Source organism: Protomyctophum parallelum (genome assembly GCF_964188405.1).
Source record: "Protomyctophum parallelum genome assembly, chromosome: 1".
NCBI lineage: Eukaryota > Metazoa > Chordata > Actinopteri > Myctophiformes > Myctophidae > Protomyctophum > Protomyctophum parallelum.
The window spans coordinates 85,027,842-85,048,352 of record NC_139697.1 but is presented as its reverse complement, the minus strand read 5'-3'; the positions used below and the strand labels follow the sequence as shown (position 1 = coordinate 85,048,352).

Below are 20,511 nucleotides of genomic sequence, written 5' to 3'. Positions count from 1 at the left end.
CCTGCCATTTCCGGGGGAGAGGTGATGTTGAATACTATTTGAGAGCTCTCAAATAGTATTCACTGGTGCTTTTTACGCCAGAGAATCTCCCCCATTAGAGACATTTGTATATGTATATTGCCTACAGGCACAGACAGACAATTTAGGGCTTTGTTCAGTATACACCAATAATCCATTCACATATCACTAATTACCTCTGCTGAAGAGAATCAAAGACGGTAAAAGAGCAGAAGAGTTCACTTAAGGATTTACGACTTATCAGCCGACTCAAAGTGAACTGTGTGTGTACTGTAGCAGTGTAGCTTGTCAACTTGGTCATTTTCAGTCAAACTGAGCATAGTCTGTCATCACACCGTCACGTTAATCTCTAGATTGGTCTAGAAATCATCAGAGTACACTCTGGGGAAAACATAGCTTTGTGTATAAGGGTTCATGAATAAAAGCACCGGCCAATAGCTGACAGACGTATGGGAGAAATATATTGTTGTTGTACTAGCACTGCATGGAGAGAAGCATTTCTCTTTAGGCTACATATCACTTGCCATGACAGTTTATATTTGGTAATGGATTGGTAAATGGTAAAAAGACAAGGTTTTACTGTGCATTTTTGCTTTCCTGTTTTAAGGTGTAAGCTCTGCTGAACAGGTGAATAGGAACATACTGGAATCCTGACCTATTGATTGTAACAGTTTGCAGAATTACAGTACATTTCAAGCACAACTCAATACAAAGACATAAAGCATTACACTTGTTTACAAGAGGGTCCACCTTGTTCAAATCATCAAAACATTTAGAGGCGTACAAATAGACCTATTGCAGTAGGTAGACAGGAAACGGGGAGAGAGATGGGGGAGAAGACATGCAGCAATGGTCGTCGGGATCGGGACACAAACCCGCGACACACTGTCAGGCTGGTTTACCAGCGTAGGTGCACGGACCGCTGGGCCGGGCCAGGCACTCCAACTTTAAGCTAGATATGGGGTGATCTTAATCTGCTCTGACAATGTGTCTGTAGCCCAAGCCCACCATGTGGGACAGTTTGGCTGAATCCCTGAGGTTGTGTTGTGGGCAGTTTCTTCTTTCTTTGCATGAGCTCTGGAACTGCACAAAACATACTTCGAAGTTAATCAGCACAGTGATTGATGACTGCAATAATGCTCTGGCTTGTCATTTCTGTACCGTTGTTACGGTTCCCCTTTTCCAAAGGACGGGGACAATGACAGGAGTAGAGCAACCCGACAGTTTAGAAATGGTTCTCTGTAGTTGTGGTCAGATTTTATTAGTTGGCCCTTGATGTTTCTTACCGCTTTCTGGGATTGATAGGTTTAGGTCCATAGGGTAACATCTGATCTCATATTGTGGTGAGGTGTATTAGAGAAAAATAGTGATTAAAATTCTGTTAGGCTATTTGTGGTCTGTGGTATTTGAGAACTTGATCTGTCCCATGGGTTTGTAGGAGTATAGCTTACATTAGTTGTATCGAACCCAGGGCTTTTTTCCTCTCAGAATGTTTGCAGAATGCACTTTGTCCTTTGTTCTGTATTAATAGTTAGCATTTTGGTGACAAAGCCGAACAATGCAGAATAACCCCAGTAAATCAGAAAAATGGCAAAGGGGAAGCAAACAGGCTCAACAAAGGGCCTACACATGGGGAATGTCGTAACTCACACAAGCCTGACCATCTGCCTACAAACATTTACTGTAAACACGCAATCTGAATTAAATGAATGACTGGTGCAGTCATAAACATTGATGCTCCTTTTTATCTAGCAATCAATCTACCACACACTTAGGAACCCAGTTTGAACGTCAGGAATCTTTCTTGCGGTTCTAGATGGTTACTGTGCCTTCTTTCCCTCCTGTAGGCTCCACACAGCCCAGAGAGCCATCAAGCAGACCCAGGTGACAGTGCAGAAGATCGGGAAGGAGATTGAGGAGAAACTAAGAACCACATCAACTTGCACAGAACGGGTGAGGCTCTTGCTTAAGGAAATCCATTTATCTCAGAGACGCTGAAATTACATTCCAGTGGAGTGCATACTGTATCTCCTCAATGTCTATCTATAGCCTTGAAAGAGTAGTGTGACATCATCTTATACATCATTTCTACTGTCATCCTCTCTCTCTCACTCTCTCTCATATAAACATTCACCGTCTACCTTCCTCCATCTTTCTCTTTGTCTGGGACATGAGATGACTGAATGTTTTGGGGTTGTGCACGTATGAAAAGGCATGGTGCAAAAGGTGGGGTGGATATAATACAGAACTTTGATTATGTTATCATGGTCCAACCAGACTAGTCTATAGGGCAGGCTATAGCTTTGGGCGGTGATCTCACCATAGGATGAACATAACATTACAATGTTATAGCCTAAAACATCGCAAAATGAGAAGCACACAGCCTCCCCAGTTCCATTGTCAGAAAGATTCTGCACGTGGTTCTGGACAAATGTCTTTATTATTCGCAAAGTCTGATGGTTAATTTCTTATGTCAATGGCAATAATTGTATCGCCACTCAATCCAAGGTTGTGAATTGAAATGTCAGGTTTTTGCGGCACCTCACTCGCTTTGCGAGACTTTCACCAGAGGAAGTAAGATCCATTATGTCGTTGAAATGATGGCTACTCAGGTTCAGTCAATTCTACATAAAACTGAAAAGCAATGGCATGTAGGATGAGATGTTATAGTTTATGATGCCAGCATTGTCAATCCATGAGATTGAGAGAGAGAGAGGTCTCTCAACACTCACCACACCATAACATAATGTAACATTCAATTAAGTAGGGATGTCCCAATCAAATCACCCACATACCAATTGTATTGTCAAATGCAGTATTTATAACTCTACATGTCTGTCATGTCTACACGTTGCTGTATTTGTTTTGGTGCCAGTTTTGCTGATCACCAGCACTCTAAACTCTGTAAAAAGGGCTAAGTCTGACTCATACAGTAGTAACACAGCTCTAAATGAGTACATGGACATGGTGATATGGGTGTTTTGGGGTACGTTGTCATATTTATAAATTAATCTAATAGATGGCACCAGCAAACTTGCATTCTAGTACATATTCTGGCAGGATTATCCCCAGATGCACAATTACTCTGCAAAAAATAAATTGTTGTCATTGAATTGAAAAGTATTTGAGAGGCTCAATGGAGCGCGCACACACACACACACACACACACACACACACACACACACACACACACACACACACACACACACACACACACACACACACACACGGTTGAACGAATGATCTCCTGGTGGAGATAATGATCAGCATCTTAGTGTAACAGCCCTACAGAATTGAGTGTTTAGGGCAACTAATATTCTGATGAGACTAGTCAATCTCTATTCCATCAAATTTCCTGCTAAACAAAAAATCACGTTTCATGTTTTCTACGTTATTTTACTAGTCAGGCCGTTTAGGTTATCCTGTAATAACAACCTACTGTAGGTGGTATTGTACTAAATACTTGTAGGATTCTATAGCCTGTATCGCACAGATCCCCGGAAAGATGTAATTAGACCCTTCAGGCTGTTGTCATAGCTTTCTGTTTTGGCTGCTTGTCAGAGAAGAAATGGGGAGAGCCCCTGTGCCCCACCACCACCACAAGCCTCTGAATAATAATGCCTTGACCAAAAGCCACTATTTATGTTTCCACCTCCTGTCGTATCCTTTGACAAAGAGCCAAAAAAAAAAAAAAAGAAGCAGCAAGAAGGCATATTTAACATTTTTGGAATTGGCAGCCACACAGCTGTGAAAACGAAGCACTAATCCCAGGTTTGACGTTGTGTTTATTGTAAACGTTCACTTCAAACGCGTCGACATCCTCTGTGTTATAAAAGCCCTGAGGCAGTGACACGGCCATATTTTCGTCCTCCAGGTAGATTCACTTTTGGATTACATGCTTTTTAGCTTAAGAGCACATAAAGGCCTATATATTGTTTTTCTGTGTGCGTTACGCCATTAAGAGGGTTGGGAGTGTTTTTGAGCGGTGCCTAACCGCTCCAATGAACAGCTATTTGTATCTATGTCACTTGATTACGACAATACTGCTGGGTGACCTAAAGTGGCACCGTTGAGCACACACACACACACACACACACACACACACACACACACACACACACACACACACACACACACACACACACACACACACACACACACACACACACACACAGCCTGCACCGCTCAGTTCAGACATGTCAAATTTTTGTATCTATAAAAATTCAGGTCCACATGGAGTCCTGAATTCTTTAGGGTGCTTTTTCTGCAGAGACACAAAATGATGGTGTTAAGAGCTCATCATTGCTCATTGCATCCCATCACTCCTTCTCAGCCACAGCTGTTACTCTCCATCAGCTTCTGATAGTTGACTTCTTTGTTCGTCTCCGTCGGCCCTACCTATCAAAGACACTGCACCGAAAGCCTTTCTGTACATCGCACACAAACTCCAACCTCCACACACTGCCCACAAAGAGTCCCATTCAAACACACAGAAAAAATAAAAATAAAAGAACCCGTGGCTGATGTTTCCCCCACAGTGAAGCATTCCTCAGAGCCTTTTCTTTTTTCGGAGTTCACCTCAGTTAATAAATCATGTAATGCATATCCTCATACCAGCCTGGCGACTTTAAGACACATTAAGAGAGGGAAGGGAGAGAGGAGATCATTGTGTGGTTCTTCAGGGGTCTTTCCCTCTGCTCGCGTGAGTAGGAGAGCTCTGTACTCGGCCTGCCTATCTGTGTGAATATGCCTGCTCTACAATGAGCGTGGATCAAAGGGGGTGACTGGCCGAAGCCCACCCAGTCCAGCAGCATGGCCGTTTCACCCTCTCACCCTCTCACCCACACACCATTGCCATTAATCTGGTGGGTTTAATACGCTGCAGACCCCTCTGTGCCTGCTGCTTGTTTACTCAGCTGACCAACGGCTGTTTGATGTTGATGATCATACACACAGACCGACAGACAGACACAGACAGACAGACAGACACAGACAGACAGGCCGTGACCTACGTGTCAACTCTCGCCCTTGGTGAAAGTGTAGGAGGTTTGGCAGTTCGTGCCAGAGCCAGCGGTGGTTTGACAGGCGAGCATCAGGGTGCGACACTCCGAGGGATGGAGGCTCTATCAGTCTGTCCCCCCCCCCCCCCCCCCCCCCATAAAACTTCAAGAAGAAGAACCCTATCTCTATTCCCACTCCTGTTCCAGGCAATGATCGTTATCTGGGCATGTGCATGAATGTGCGTGTGCACACGTGACGCCGCACACCACAGGCCTCTCCCTCGTGGAAAAAAAATGAAGGATCTCGGTAACGAGGTTAAAACTCTGTTATCACATCAAACCCTGTCCCTCTTCCAGTACTCTTTTGCTATTCCTCTCTCTTTCCCCATGCTGTCCCTCTCTCTTTTTCCTTCTGCTATCCCTTTATCTCTCTTTCCTCCTGCAATCCCTCTATCTCTCTTTCCTCTCTCACTGTTGTCATCTGTGCCTCGCTCTTTTCACCCCCCCCCCCCCCCCCCCCCTCTTAAAGTTTCTCCTAGCGTGTGTTTGATGTCCTATGTGTCCATCCTCCATCTGGTCTCTCCTCACTGTATATTTCTGCGGCACTCATATCTTCCTCCCCTCATCGAAGCCCACACATCTTCCCTGTGCTGTTACTCATTACCTTCGTTGGCCCGCTCTGCACTCCCTCTGCTCCCAGATAGACACGTGAAGGGCTGGATGAAGAGATGCCTGCGTAGAGAAAAAGAGAGGGAGAACTAAGACGTTGACTAATGACCTGCACTCTGACGTTTCTATCGCCAAGCCCCTGCTGGCCGGGGAGCGTGTGGTGAGAGAGAGACGCCAGCCAACGGCGACACACAGGCAGACTGAGACTCATGTAGTGTTCATGGACTGTTCTTTGGGCTCTCACCTGGGTGTGTTTTAGAAGGATTATGTGGTTACGTGTCTATGCGTGTGTGTGTGTGTGTGTTTTAGCGGTTGGTGGGTGTCTGACATTGATTCATCTTCGTCTGACTTCAGTCACTCCACTATGGGGGGAGGCGAGGGTTCATCTGCGCATGTTTCTGCTTTGTAAATATCAGAGCCCTGTGTTTTAGTCTGAGTCCTGTTGCTGTCTGCCAGGCTTGTCAGTCCACTCATATGGTGATGATGGCATGTTGCTAAATCACCACAGCACTTAAGACTTCACGTGCCTATCGTACAACTTACCGGTATGTGTCACCGTCTAAAGTCTGTCCTTGTCTGTTTTTGATCAGGATCTTTTGGTAAGTGCCAGTGGTGTGGGAGGGTAATATTTATATGCCGTACGCACGTTATCCTCTTGAATTGACGATCCGTATAATGACACGGCTGATCTATAAGCTCATGTTGAGAGTTGAGACTATGAATCTGCAATTTGTTGAAGTTTTAAGGTTGTAAGAGAATAAAACCTTGGCTTTTTATGTTTTATACTGCATTTGGCATTGCAGTGAGACAGTCTATAAAGAGGAGTTATCTTAGAAGTCTTACTCTATAAATAAACTATATTGACACTAACCGACATAGCCCAAAGTCCTCTCTCATCATTTTCTCCTGTCCACGGAGACCTCCACCTTTGTTCAATGCCTCTCGCCTCTGGTAGACGTAATCTGAGCTCAGAATTTACAAATTCACATTTGTGTGTTGGCATGCATTTCTATAAATTAAGCTCATTCCAAGCCCCTTTTTTCCATCAGATCTTTTAATTTCATGTCCCTCTCTCACTGTCACATATTGGACAGTGGTCCTTGGAATTTTGACAGTGAGGTTTTGGCTTGATAGAGGAGTATTGACATCGGATTGGAACGTATTTCCAATGGTGGTTTTGAGGGAGCTAATGAGGAATATGTGGGCTTGGTAACAAAATGCTTAAGTCGCCATGACATAATAGTAAACGTTTCTTATTTCCCTTTCAATTTCTCTCTTTTCTCTGTCACTTTGACTCTGAGCAGAAAAAGGAGAGGGAGTGCATGCAGCTTCGCATTGGTGTTCTGCGCAGTGAGCTGGATCGGCAGAGGAAGGCGCTGGGCAGAGAGATAGAGCAGCGGCAGAAGGAGAGAGCGCAGCTTCAGAAGAAAGGTAAAGGCAGCTCAGTAACAGGCAGCTGCTCTTCCACTGTGTCTGCCAAATGTCTGTTTTTAAAGCCAATGCACACTTTTCGTTGTGAATTGTTCTGCTGGTGGGAGGACATTGATTGATGACATCACGTCTGCAATACAAACAACAGTATTTCCTCCACAGTCTAATGTAGAAAAACAAACGGCCTCTTTCTAAGCAAGATAATTAACATCATTAACCCTACTTGAGCGATAATAGACAAGCAGTTGACTATTGTGGCTTTGTCCTCACATAATTGCGTTCATTGGCTAATACATACAATACTGTATATTACCCCAATTTAGAGTTTATTTTCTGACAAATTATTGTTTAACGGGGCTAAATCAAGTGCATGGAGAAAAGGTGGCGAAAGGAATTTATTTTATTTGGAAATGGGAGTGCCTACCTACTAAACCTTGCTCCAATTCATGGTTTTGCCAGTAGTATCGCTGCCAGGCAAGCTGGCGTAACAGTCAAAACACATTGCCTAGAAAATATGTCTGCATTCTTGGGCCAAACAAATCATACTGGAATTTCTAAAAATATATTTAAGGTATTTCTGTTTTATTAGATATTACTGTGGTGAGAGAGAGAGAGAGAGAGGGAGAAAATAATTCAGAGGGCAAACACGAGGTGGGTTCAAACACATGATGTCACAGTTATGTCTGTGCTTGTGATGATATGCCTAACAATGTTGTTAATGAAGTCATTTGCAATTTGATTTGTGATATCATGTATATCACATAATACAGTACAATATATCATACAGGAGACTAATCCTCATAATATAATTGTGGCAATACATAACCACTGTAATACCAAAAGCATGAGTTCAGTGAACATCAAGGCAATTTAGAGGTGTGCATAGTTGAGTTCACTTTTCATCACCATCTGGTGGACAACCTTGTGCACTGTCATACATAATAGTACAGTATGATAGACAGAATAATTACACTCTCACTTTGTGCAGCTCAACTAATTACACTAATTCAATAACTGTCAATATCAAATAATGAAAATAATCAATTGTATTTATCGTTTGATATGTTTATTGACAATATTTGTGTTACGCAATGTTTGTGTTTACACAAACACTCAAAATTGTCCATTCATTGTCAATGGCATTTAATGTTTGTGTTAGGACAAAGTTTGTGTTTGCACAAAGCTGGACATAGGAGGGGCTAACGCCCCTCAAAAACGTGTGTGTGTGGAGTGTGGACACATGACACAAAAGGCTTATTCAACACTACCTCAGATGATAGTCTTCTTTTTTTTTTTTAAGATATTTTTTTGCGGCTTACGCCTTTTTATTGATTTTTTAAGGGACAGAAAGTAGGCTGACAGGAAACGGGAGAGAGATGGGGGGATGACATGCGGTAAAGGCCGTGTCGGGTCCGGGAGTCGAACCCGCGGCACACCGCGACTGGATCACCAGTCCGGTGCCCAGACCGTTACGCTACGGCCTGGGCCAGATGATAGTCTTCTGACTCAGGGAACAACTTGTCAAACAAGTCTTCTGATAAGTTGCCACTCGCTTTATACAGTATGTAGTAGGGCATTAACATAATAATTGAATAGTCGTCTAGTCGACTAGCAAAACACTAGTCGACACTGTTAATTGACATCCGATTATTCGCTAATATTATTTTTAATATTTTTTAATATTTTTTATACAGCAGACATGCAGGCATGCAGCTGTGAGCTCGGTTGTTTTGTTGGTAGTTCGCCAACTTCAGTACTAATCCATTCCTGGCTGATTGTTTTCATATCATATACAATACTGTATGTGGGTTTTGCCGTCACCCTCACTCGTGGGCGGCAGATCGGCGGAGACAGTTTTTCTTTGGGAAAAGCATAATGTGATATGCCTCATAGGCTCATACGCTCAATGGGGACAACTACAGTGTGTAAATACTTTTACTATTGGTGAGTTTATTACTGTAGTTTGTTCAACCAGTTAGATTGGAGACGTGTCGTCCGGTACAGTAAAGTATAGCAGGAGTTCCTCCTCACTCTGCCCAATATTATCCAGTTTGGTGACAGTCAAACTACAGTAGCTCTTGCCGTGATTTCATGTTTCTTCATGCTTGTAAAAAAAAAAAAAAAAAACGCTATGCCGCACGATCATAGTTATAATAGTCGCGATGAAGTTAAATAGTTGATCATCTTCATAGCCTGGCAGCCTGATAGCTAGCAAACCTAGTATGTAATCATAACCTCCTCCTAGCTTGTAGCTCCTTCTAAAAACCAAAGGAACTGTGGTTGTAACTTGTTGTTGAACATTTAGGGTTGTATGAAAAACATCGCATGGTTCATTCCTCCTCCTCCTCCTCCCCGCTCCAGTCTCCACTCTCCAAACATTGTGAACAACGTAACATGCTATGCTGCTCCGTAGAACGGTCTTGCGCATCAAAAACAGCAGATCTGCAAGCTCACAACACGTCCATCCGTGAGTCATTGTGACACGTGAGTCATTGTCACAGCTGAGCTAATTTCGGCCAATCAGAGGCAGAGCGGCATTCAGCGTAATCTAGTAAGAACTAAGAGAGTGGCGACACTCGCGTTGACTCCCACTGTAACAATGGAATGCAGAAGTGCTCATTCTATGTCAATGGGATAGTTCCAATGTTTGGAACTATAGCCCATAGGTACCCGCTTTGCGGTGAGATCAAAGTGTGTCGCCACTCTCTTAGTACTATTCCACTCGGCCTGCATTCACCGGCTCTGTTTTGCTTCACTCGCTGGCTGTTTCAGAACACTATGTTTTAATGCTTGATTGGATGGAATAAATATATTTTACTGGCGACTAATCAACTATAAATCGATTTTGATGGTAGTCGAGTCGACTATCAAAAATCACGTTTGGTTAATGCCCTAGTATGTAGAAAACTACAGTTGAAATGAATGGAGATCAAAGTGGGTGGAAGGCAAGCCTTTAACCTCTTGCCTGTATAGAGCGTTGCAGTCCCACTTCCTCGAGAGACCCGGAAAATAATTCCCCGTTTATTTTCCTCATAGACTTTTCAAAAAGTATTTATTTAAAGACGTTAATAAACAAAATGTTTTGGGCCGAACAAATAATTGGAAAGAAGAAAAAAACAGCAGGTTACAACACTTTTTTTGTTGTTTTTCTTCTTTGTAACTACCGGTATTTGTTTGGTCCAAAACAGTTTGTTGTCATGATTTGGCACAACTCGAGTTGGCTTTGTACGACGCTTAAAAGGTCTTTAAATAAAAACTTTTTGAAATGTCTATGGGGAAAATGCATTGGGAATTATTTCCTGGGCCTGGCGTCGTCATGAAAGGGGGTGCGACTGCGACTGATGTGCAATGTGTGATGTGAGCTTTTACATTGACTGTTTTTGTGCGACTCCGACAACTGCTTGGACAGCATGTTCCCCCGAAAACAGGCTAAAAAAAGTATACAAACAAGTAGGAAAGTGAATAAAGTATTTATAGTCAAGTAGTATCTTTCCCCTTTACACTTCTTGTTGTAATGACAGTCACACCTTTGAAATGGTGTGACTCACATCATGGCTCACAGAACTAAACTGTAGTTGGTAAAAGAGACTTCACAAAATAATTCACAATTCATTTGTATCCTCGTTTTTGAGAAAATATTTTGTATAGGTATTTTCTTCCCATGTAATGCCCCAGTAGTATAAAAAACATACTTTTACTCATTTACTATACAAGTTGTGAGCAATGTCTTGCTTTATTTGTAATTATGTGTAATACTGCTTGTTCATCATAGTCTTAATGCGCTTTAAGAGTAGAGTACCGTATAAAATATACTGATGTCGTGCCATCACAAACGGAAAACTTATGTCGTCTGAACCTGCGAGTCCCCCCCCCCACCCCCCCTCAATTCCTGTGGTTCAACCACATAAGCCAAAATACAAGATTTTTTATGAAAATAGAAGAACATTCCTTGAAAAATAGGCTAACTGCTATTTGACATAAGAAAGCACACTAAAGAAACTTTGTGCAATGGAGTCGCTGAGGTCGCTATGGAGTCCATAACGCCTCTTGGGTATTTGACTGCAACCCTGCGCACACCTAATGTCCACTGGGAAATAAAACCCTCAGTCCAAGGTCATGTTGAATACTGCTGTGGGAGACATACAATTACATTAGCATGCAGGTGAACATGTATACATACACACACTCACAAATGAGTTCATACCATAAATTCAGTTCATACCATAATATGCAGTTATGCACACACAACAGTGAAGACCTGCCTTGAACCTAACTGTAACATCCATCAAGCTGTAGAACAGCTAGACTATCCAGATGGCTCCTAGAATTCTTTTCAGTAGAACATGTGCTTCCTAGGTTGCTTATACAATTGCACATAAGTCAAAAGTTTAACAATAGGGAAAGGTCAAGCTGGGTTACAATTATATGATTCAACCGGTGATGCTCCAAATGTTCCCTCCCAACAATCGCTATCCGGAGTCATTTCGACCAAGATTTCCACTCATTTATATTTAGCCTAATCAAGGCGACTGACCTAGTTCCTATTAATGAGTCTTTTCAAAGCCCTGTCGTCCCACAAAGTGATCTGTCTCAGTGGCCTGGCTGGCACCAGTGTCAGTGTTTGTCTAAAACCAGGCCAGGCAGGTTCCAGAAGGGCCAGAGAGGGACAGAGCGAGCTGTTTGGCCAAAGGGCAGTGGCACCACGATGCACTGGGCCACCAGGGTCTGGGGTGGGGAGCTGTTAATGATTGGCATGTGCATTGTTAGTGCGTGCAAGTGTGCACAGGCATTCTCTCAAACACACACACACACACACACACACACACACACACACACACACACACACACACACACACAGTGCTATAGGGGGTTTTGGGAGCTTTCTTTGTGTGTGGATCCTGACAAATGGGTCTTAATCCTCTGCCTCTTTGCCTGTCAGCACTGAGCCGTACAGCCAGAAGAACTGGATGCCCTCCCCTCACATCATATTCATGGCATCCATCCACGAAGCACAGGTGCTTATTAGGAAATACACTTTTGAAGGAAAATTACTTTTTTAGATTAATTCAATTTTCTTTCTCTAATTGCACTTTTAGTACATTGTTATTCCCCCCAGGCTCATAATCCACACGTTGAAAACCCAGAAACCATACTGTACACCATGCGGTACTTCTCTCTCACTGTAAAACTATTAATAGCTTGACTGCGGTATTCAACAAAAAGCACTCGTCTTTTATTAATGAGAGGTTATTATTGCTGACGGGTGTTTACAATATTTCAGAAAGCACCTGATTCTTTGGCTGATTATAATTGGATCTGTGCCAGGATGCCTCCACGTGGTCCCTCTTCTAAAATGGTGCTCTGCACATTTTATCCCTTGTACAATACCCTAAATGGTCTCCTGGTGTCATGTTGTTGGCTTGTCTATCAAATATGTGCCAGCTGGATGCAGCAGGGAGGTTTTGCTATCAATCCTTTAGCTTGCTCATCAGACAGACTGCCGCTAGGAATAGCTTGTTTATATATCTGTCGATTGTTTTGAGATCCAGATTCTATTTAGCAGAATTTTCATTTATGAATGAGCACGCATGCGGTTCTGTCTCTTGACAAGCAGATAAACCATTTTTGACCTGGTGTCAGTTGGAGACTGGTTGTTTTCTGAAATATGACAACATTCTTCTCCTGCTTATTAAAGACCACCATTGAGACTTCGAAGTTAACTATGTACAGTATGAGTTCATTCCTCTGCTGACGTTCCTAGAAGGCATCCTGTGTTGACTGCTATCACGCTGTAAAACCCTGAATGTTCATTTAAATCTGACAGGACCTGTAAGGGTCCATTATTATACTATTGAGTTGAATTAACACTCAGGACTGACGGTGTAATCTTCATTCCTTGTCACAGTGTTTAGGATGTTGAGGAGGTGTGTGTCTGACAGTGTGTTCCTGTCTCTCACTCAGCCATGGTGCCCATTAAGTGATCGGTCTCTTATCACCCATAGAAAACCTGTTATTCTCAGGAAACCCTCCTCTCTGAAAACAAATGAGCCAGAAAACCCAAACATACAGTAGACATTCTGCAGGTGTGTGTATGTGTGTCTGCATGCGTGTTGTGCTGGGGGATAAAGATGAGATGAAAGTCGGGGCTATGCATGTTTTTTTTGTTTTAAGGAAACATTTACTACACACAGACTAGCGTGTGTGCGTGTGCGCGCATGCGTGCGTGTGTGTGTTCCCCACTTGACCACCCCAGATAGCGTGCAGTGAACATCAAGACTACAGAAAAAACGCTCCGTATCATTCTGATGACAGGTTAACAACTAGCTGCTCATGGCAGCTGATTTACAATAATAGCAGTGAACACTTGGTGGGAGTGTGCTTTTGCATGAGAGGAGAGAGAGCTATAAGTTTTCATTAATTGAGTAAACGCACGCACGCACAGAATCCAAGACGGACGAGCCTGACGACAACATCTTTGCTCTTTTTCAATCGCGAAAACACCACATTTTCACTTTCCTCCCACAGAATTAATGGGTTTGGGTTTTTGCTCGGGGTCGCACTCTTTTCACAATTTCCTCACGTCTAATTTCCCCTTCCACCTTGGGCAGACGGCATAAATCAGCTCTGCAAGCACCCTTTTTAGCATGGTTAATAACGGTAGTTATACTCAACCTCTGCAACACCGTCAGGGTTCCTGGCCAGTAAATGTCAGTGGTAGGGTTTACTAATGTAAAGAACAGACAGCTTTTTTTTTTAAGCGTGTGGAGGCATTTGTCACCTCAGAGGAAAGGTCTCATACTGAAGCTATCATCATTAGAGACTTACTTGCCTGTCCCTCAGCTTTGACACTGCTACAGTATATGATTCAGCTGGTTGCCATGTTTAGTGAGGGAAAAAGGGAATCAAGGGTGAATGGGATTGTTGTCGGCTACTCTTGCTAATGAGTTACTGGGAACAGTGCAGGAAACGTTTGGGGGAGCATGAAGGAGTCACCAGAGAAAAGCCCCAGCTTCTCAAATTTTCTTTTACTGCCCGACTTGCTGTATCTTTCTCTGGGTCTTCCTTGAACTGTCCGTCAGCTTTTAGTGCTAGCTTCCCCACTGACTCTGTGTCTGCCAAGCCACCCACATATCTGGGCTTGAGCAGATTTGATAAAGACAAGTCTATTCTATCGGGTCGTTTTAGCTGGATAGAACTGACATTCCATCCTTTCTTCTCCCACACAGTGTTAAGAATGGTTTACTTCAGGCTTACACACAGGACAGAGAACAGGTTGGAGAGAACTTCACATGACCACTAAAAAGCATATTAATGCCCCATGACACATGAGCTGAATTTTCTACTGGCATTTTGTGTAAATAATTGTGTAATTAAAGGGCCATTTTGCTCTCATTACATGTCCTGAAACGAAGGGAATCCAATGGTATCCTTGAAAATCAAACGGTACGGTATGCTTTGGGAAATGTTCTCCAATACGGTCAAATTATCTAAAACAAAGCCTGTAACGTTTAGAAGGGGGGTAATTCTGTGACGATATAACTTTAAAATGAGTAGATTCAAGTCAAAACAAAGTATTACAGCATAATCAAACACAATCGAACAAAAGACTGTAGTGAAAATGTTTAGCTCATTGACCAAGACTCGGTGTATAAAGCTGTGTTTAAGTTCAAATGCGTGATGGATGTGACAAATTTAAACTCATTAACTGACAATCACTCATTCAAAGAAAAAAAGGAGACTGTTTACATTTTTGGGTTAGAACATGTGTGAGACAAATAAATAACAATACATAAATACATTGGCGTGTTTGACAGTGAAGAGCAGCTTTGAAGTTCGTATACAGCATGTAGGGTTTGTTTGTGGTGAATGGGTTCTCTCAAAATGCCTTCAAAATATTCGGTAGTTTTAGGGGTGATTCTGTGCAAAATGCTTCCGGTATACTGGAAGTACCAGTGAGCAAATGTGACATTTGCATTACAGTGCATTAGTAAAAAATGTGTAACAATCTCATTCTTTGCAGTCAGTTAACCTTTCCACCAATATATATGGCATTCATAAAATGCACAACCAAACTGATCTTTTGCCATATGTAGTATCATGCAGGTGTCTGTGTGGGTCTGCCTGAGGATAAGATATAACACCTCTGGGGAGCAACATAATAACTTTAATATATTAATAATAATTTTAAAGTATGATATATATATACACACATTTGACCATATGCTCTCTTGCTCTCTCACTCACACACACACACACACACACACACACGTGCACACACACACACACACACACATGCTGTTTTTACACTGCTGCGGTATGTTAGCCTGCTGGCCCATGCCTTCATACACACGGGAATGAGTTACAGGTAGGAGGATGAAAGGATAGAAAGATAGATGGATGAAGCAGAGCTGGGCATTACATGAAAGCCAGTATATAGCCCGGGTCCACGCAGGTGGTATCGAACTGCGTTTTCAAGTCAGCACTTAAAACCCTGTGATGGTCTCCTTATCGCTCCTCGACACTATCGGTCTCCCTGCCTAATCTGATGGAACTACCCCTACTGTGATCTTCGCTACTTTCTCCTCCATCTGTTTCCCGTACACCCGCATTCTACAGTAAGACACCCTTCTGAGCAGAATGTCTCTGAGGGGAAGCAGGTGGTGCAAGGTTAGGGTTAAGCGGGATTTATATTTGATTTTGTGCCTGTGTTGTACACCGGAAATAGACCTACAAGCTCACATTTTGAGCTTGTAGTTCAAAATGTGTTTGGTGTGCAAAACCCTGCTGAACAAAGTACATCGAGCCCTTTAACAATCTAGAGATCTCTGGCACTTAGCTGGTGTGACTACACTATCTGCATCAAGTTCAGTTGTAGATGCTCTCGCTCGGATCTCAACACATAAGCTCTTCCTAAGATGTTGCACCTTGTTTCAATAGTCAGTGAACTTCCAGTTAGTACCCCAGAAGAAATATTCTGTTGCTATTATAAGCTGTCCTTGTTCAGTGTTTATGGCAGGGTTTATCTGGATATTATCTCAAGTCCGTGTTGTGGTTACTTAACATGCACAAGCTGTGTCATCTCTTGATCCTTATCTAGCTGATTCTATTTATTTTCCTTACTCTGTATTTACATAGTCTGACAAATCCTGTAATCATCATACACATGTTGTGTGGTTTTATGTGGTGTCAAGAGGAAATGGCTTTGGCCTGATCAAAAGAACCATTTGATGTTGCTGAAGTTTAATAGCGGCTGGCAGTGGACCAACAACAGGCCCACCCACCTGTGTAAATTACCAGAACAGAACACACCTGGTAATTTTCTCTCTCTCTCGCTGCCTCTCTTTCTCTCTTCCTCTCTGTCTCCCTCAGAGGAAGCATTCTCCACTCAGCACCAAAATCTGAAAGAGGAGAAGGAGTCCTTAACCAAGCTTCAGAAAGAATGTACTGCAAAGAGGTATGTGTGAACAACCTACAATTAAGTGTCTTTATCTCCACACACACACACACACACACACACACACACACACACACACACACACACACACACACACACATACATATACTGTATGCATTATGCACATCCTTTTCCGTTGCACTCCCTCCCCATCTGCTTGAAATTATCGAGGCCTCATACGATGATGTGCGCCAATGTGCTGGTCAGTTGTTCCGAACACTGAGAAGATTGCTGCCCCCCACCCACCCCCAAAGGGGATGTTGTTGAGGCTGGCGCTGCCTGTTTGTATGCACATTGTGTGAAAGGCCCATGTCTGATTGTGTTTGCCTTGGCCTGGTGGTAGAAGCACGCGGTGGGTGTTGACCCTGCAGATATGGCATTTGTTTGTCTGAGGTGTACCTGGCACTGCTGGCAGCCACAGATGCTAAGCCTGAGCCTTCGGAAGAACAGCAAGAACAGGCCAGTAACAGGAAATTAACACTGACACTCACGCATCTGTCGAATGTCCATTCTGTGAAAAGTTGTGTGGCCTATGTCGTATTTAGTTTTTTTTTTATTTCTTTAGAAAGGTGTATTTATTTTGTATTTATTTTTCTAGCTTTGCTTAGTTTATTTAAACGGGGACGGGTTTCACCGAGAATGCACGCTCATTTCATCACAGATCTGTTCCTCATACACACAAGATTTACGTGTGTATATTTACATCTGGGAGCTGCCCACTTCGACCAGAAGGGTGGCCACTGAACCACTCCTCTGGAGCTATAGGGGGTTTAAGTGCCTTCCTGAAAGGTTTAGATGTTGAGGGAGGGGCGAGCGAGTGTTACTCATCCACTTTCTCTGTTCAGATTCCCATAGCCATTCTGAGGATTCAAACTGCCAGCCTTTTTGACACAAACCTGGACCTTTAAGCTGTTGCCGCCCTGAAGGGGCAATAAAGGGGAGGAAAGAAGGAAAACATGCTTGTGTGAGAGATTCTCAGAACAAACGTAAGAAGAATGGCAGTGGCAAACATAACTTTGGGTATTTTATTTTAGGCAAGCACTTGCGAAGGGCTTTGCGTCTTAGCTTAACCAGCCTAATAAAGGTAAACCCTTCCAAAGAGAGAAGGGCATTTTCCAGAAAGGGTCAGATAAAACCGTCAACATGCACTAATCTTTGTCTTTTCTTTTAACTTGTACAAAGCAGCCGCAGTCTGGGGAATGGTAATAATGACTGCCCTACCGACCACAAGCAAAGCCAGATAGGAAATCCAAGTGAAAGGCGAGGAGCTGGGAGGGAAGAACGCATCACGTTCAATAAGGATTCTCTCCACCAAAAGCCTTTTCATGTGTGTGAAATTATCGGTTATTACCCACACCGCTCCCCAAGCAGTGGTTTAAGTACTGAACGAGGGCACTCTCTTGAGGGGAACACACACGCTAAAGCCTGCCTTGAGATATACGTTGTTGCACGCGGGTGCCTTGCACAGAAAATTGTGATTTACACGCTCAACACGCATCACAGCTTGTTGTGAGCTTGAAAATCAGTGTCCACAAAGTATAAATCGGCACACAAAACCAATTATAAATCAGGCATAAGAGTTGAACAAAGTATGACTTGTTGGACCACTGGACTGGATTATACAAAGAGGTCATTGCCTGTACTTAAGAAATATTTTATATTTTCATCCGTCCGTCTGTCAGTTTGTGTGTGTCCAATTGTCCATCTGTCTGTGAGCAGCTAATCTCCAGCACTGTTGGGCCAATCAACGTGAAACTGTGCATACACACACTCCCTGCATGCCAGAGCAGAACCTCTGCCCCAGATTTTTCACATGGTCCTGTTATAGCGCCACCACGAGGATGTGTTTTGCTAAACACATTTTTTATATATTACGCCTACAGATGTTGTTCAAACATCATGCAAATCTGTAATTTATATATAGTCATGTGATCAAGACAAATCTGTCCAATTTTTCATATTTCATCCTGATTGGTGACTTTCGAACATTGCTGGCCCACAATGACCTACCTTACCTGGTAGAGACTACTTTTTCTAGTTTATTTATATGAATGTATTTGTTAAAGATATTTTGCAGCAGTTTTGATTGTTTTGAAATGGATGGAATTGGAGAACCAAGATTAATATTGAAATAAGAAAGAAAATGAGTCATGTAGTTTGTTGCTTAATACTGTACAGATTTAACCTACCAAATCATTGACATGAATTTCACATGACGTTATTATTGTGAAGGAAAACGTTGGGGACAGATTTCTTTACTGAATGTACTGTATCTGTGTTTAATGTTGTGCAGACATTAGACACAGAGATTATCCTCCATTTGATGCTATTGAACCAGACAACAGACTTCCAAATGTGATCCCCATGTGCATGAGGCTTGGTCTACTAATCCAAAGTCCCAATTGATTATGCAAAATATAATATATTCTTTTATTTTTTTCGCATCATACAAAATTAAACTATACTTCACTTCACAAAGGTAAAAGCAGTCTTTATTAGAGTGGAGTTGTGGAATAATGTTGGAATCGTACACAAACCGCAGTGAGAATACATTGTTGGAAGACATGGTTTTATGCAGCCATTCTTTTTCATTTAAAACTGCTGCGGTAACTACAATACAACACCCTCCCTGACACGACTCATGCTTAGACTGCTCATTTTCAACACTGATGCTAAAGATGTGGGGCATTCACAACTATCCTGAGGAATTCAAAATAGGCCTGTGTTTGCCACTACACAAATTATGTTAACTTGTTAAGAACTGAAGCACTGAGAAAACTGTTGCGCCTTGTTAAGAACATCAAATACACAACATTAAGTGATGGCTATACGACAAATATTTGACTGATAATCTGTTATTGTGCTCATTTAAAATGTGTCATATTGATCCCTAAACCGGACGGACTTGCTTGTCCATCGAACAACAATACATCCAGGTTTTATTGCAGGTGGGGCATGTGGTAGTTATGGCATCCAGGGATGTTTTGCCTGTGAGTCCCATCCATGCAGCACTGCTGCCAGATGTCTGTCTACAACGCATCATCCAAGGTCTTTGTGTCTGTTGTTCTGCCCTTCTGGTGCGCATTTGCCATAGTGTAGCTGGCCCAATGCCCCAGGGAGGCTCTCCAACGTTGAAGAGCGGGGGCTGCAGGCGGACCCGTGGATTTATGACAAGGAAACCCTGTGTCTCTGGGGTTTAATATTGAGTGCTTGTTTGCACTTCCGCATTTTGGGACCCCAAATGTTGGTGCCCAAATAAAGAAATTAGACCATTCTTCCGGGTGCTTCAAAACGCCACTGAGCAACTTCCACTGAAATTAATAGCAGACGGGGTTGTCGCTCTGTTTCGGCCTCTATCCTTTTATAACTCTATGAGCTGGCCATATAACACTGCATGGGCAGTTAATTTTGTGGCATCCTGAGGACATGCCCATGCCAGCATAACTGGTGCCTGTGTGATCATGCTTTGAAGCATCTGCAGTTGATTCTTTGCAGGTTTTTTCAGTATGAGGCACATGACCATACCAGGTGAATCATACCCTGCAGCATCCTTTCAGAAGCATTCTAGTGACTGCATGGATTTGTTGGCTTAAGGTTGACCCAGGCTTCACAGCTGGTGATGAAGGCAGATTGTTGGACGGCAATCTGGGTGTGCAGAATTAGTTTCTTCTCCCAAAATGCAGCAGATACTTGCTTGATCCAGTTTTGGATTTCATGGTCAATGCTGCAGTCCTCTGAGAGAATGCTGGCCAGATATGTGAGTGATGGAACAATTGCGAGTTGTCTGTGGTCTATTTCGAGGACATGCAGGGTGGGTGGGGTTCTGCAACTCCATTGGCGGTGTTGACAGACAGTCCCGTCGTGCTGTAGGCTCTGACAACCACTGTATGGATGGACTGGGGGTCGTGTGGGGAACGAGCTACTGGAGCATATTCATCT

General features: G+C 42.9%; 2 protein-coding genes across 3 annotated transcripts in view; one reads left to right on the top strand and one right to left on the bottom strand.

Moving 5' to 3' along the window:
• The window catches only part of thap12a (THAP domain containing 12a), a 403,705-nt gene that overhangs the window by 143,588 nt on the left and 239,606 nt on the right, over window positions 1–20,511 (bottom strand). The window lies entirely within an intron of this gene.
• Window positions 1–20,511, top strand: part of uvrag (UV radiation resistance associated gene) — a 105,356-nt gene that overhangs the window by 20,975 nt on the left and 63,870 nt on the right. For both annotated transcript variants that reach the window (XM_083783627.1, XM_083783628.1), the window contains exons 7-9: window positions 1,866–1,971; window positions 6,992–7,118; window positions 16,488–16,572. In XM_083783627.1, coding sequence (XP_083639753.1) covers window positions 1,866–1,971; window positions 6,992–7,118; window positions 16,488–16,572 — 318 coding nt within the window. The remainder of the gene's footprint in view (window positions 1–1,865; window positions 1,972–6,991; window positions 7,119–16,487; window positions 16,573–20,511) is intronic.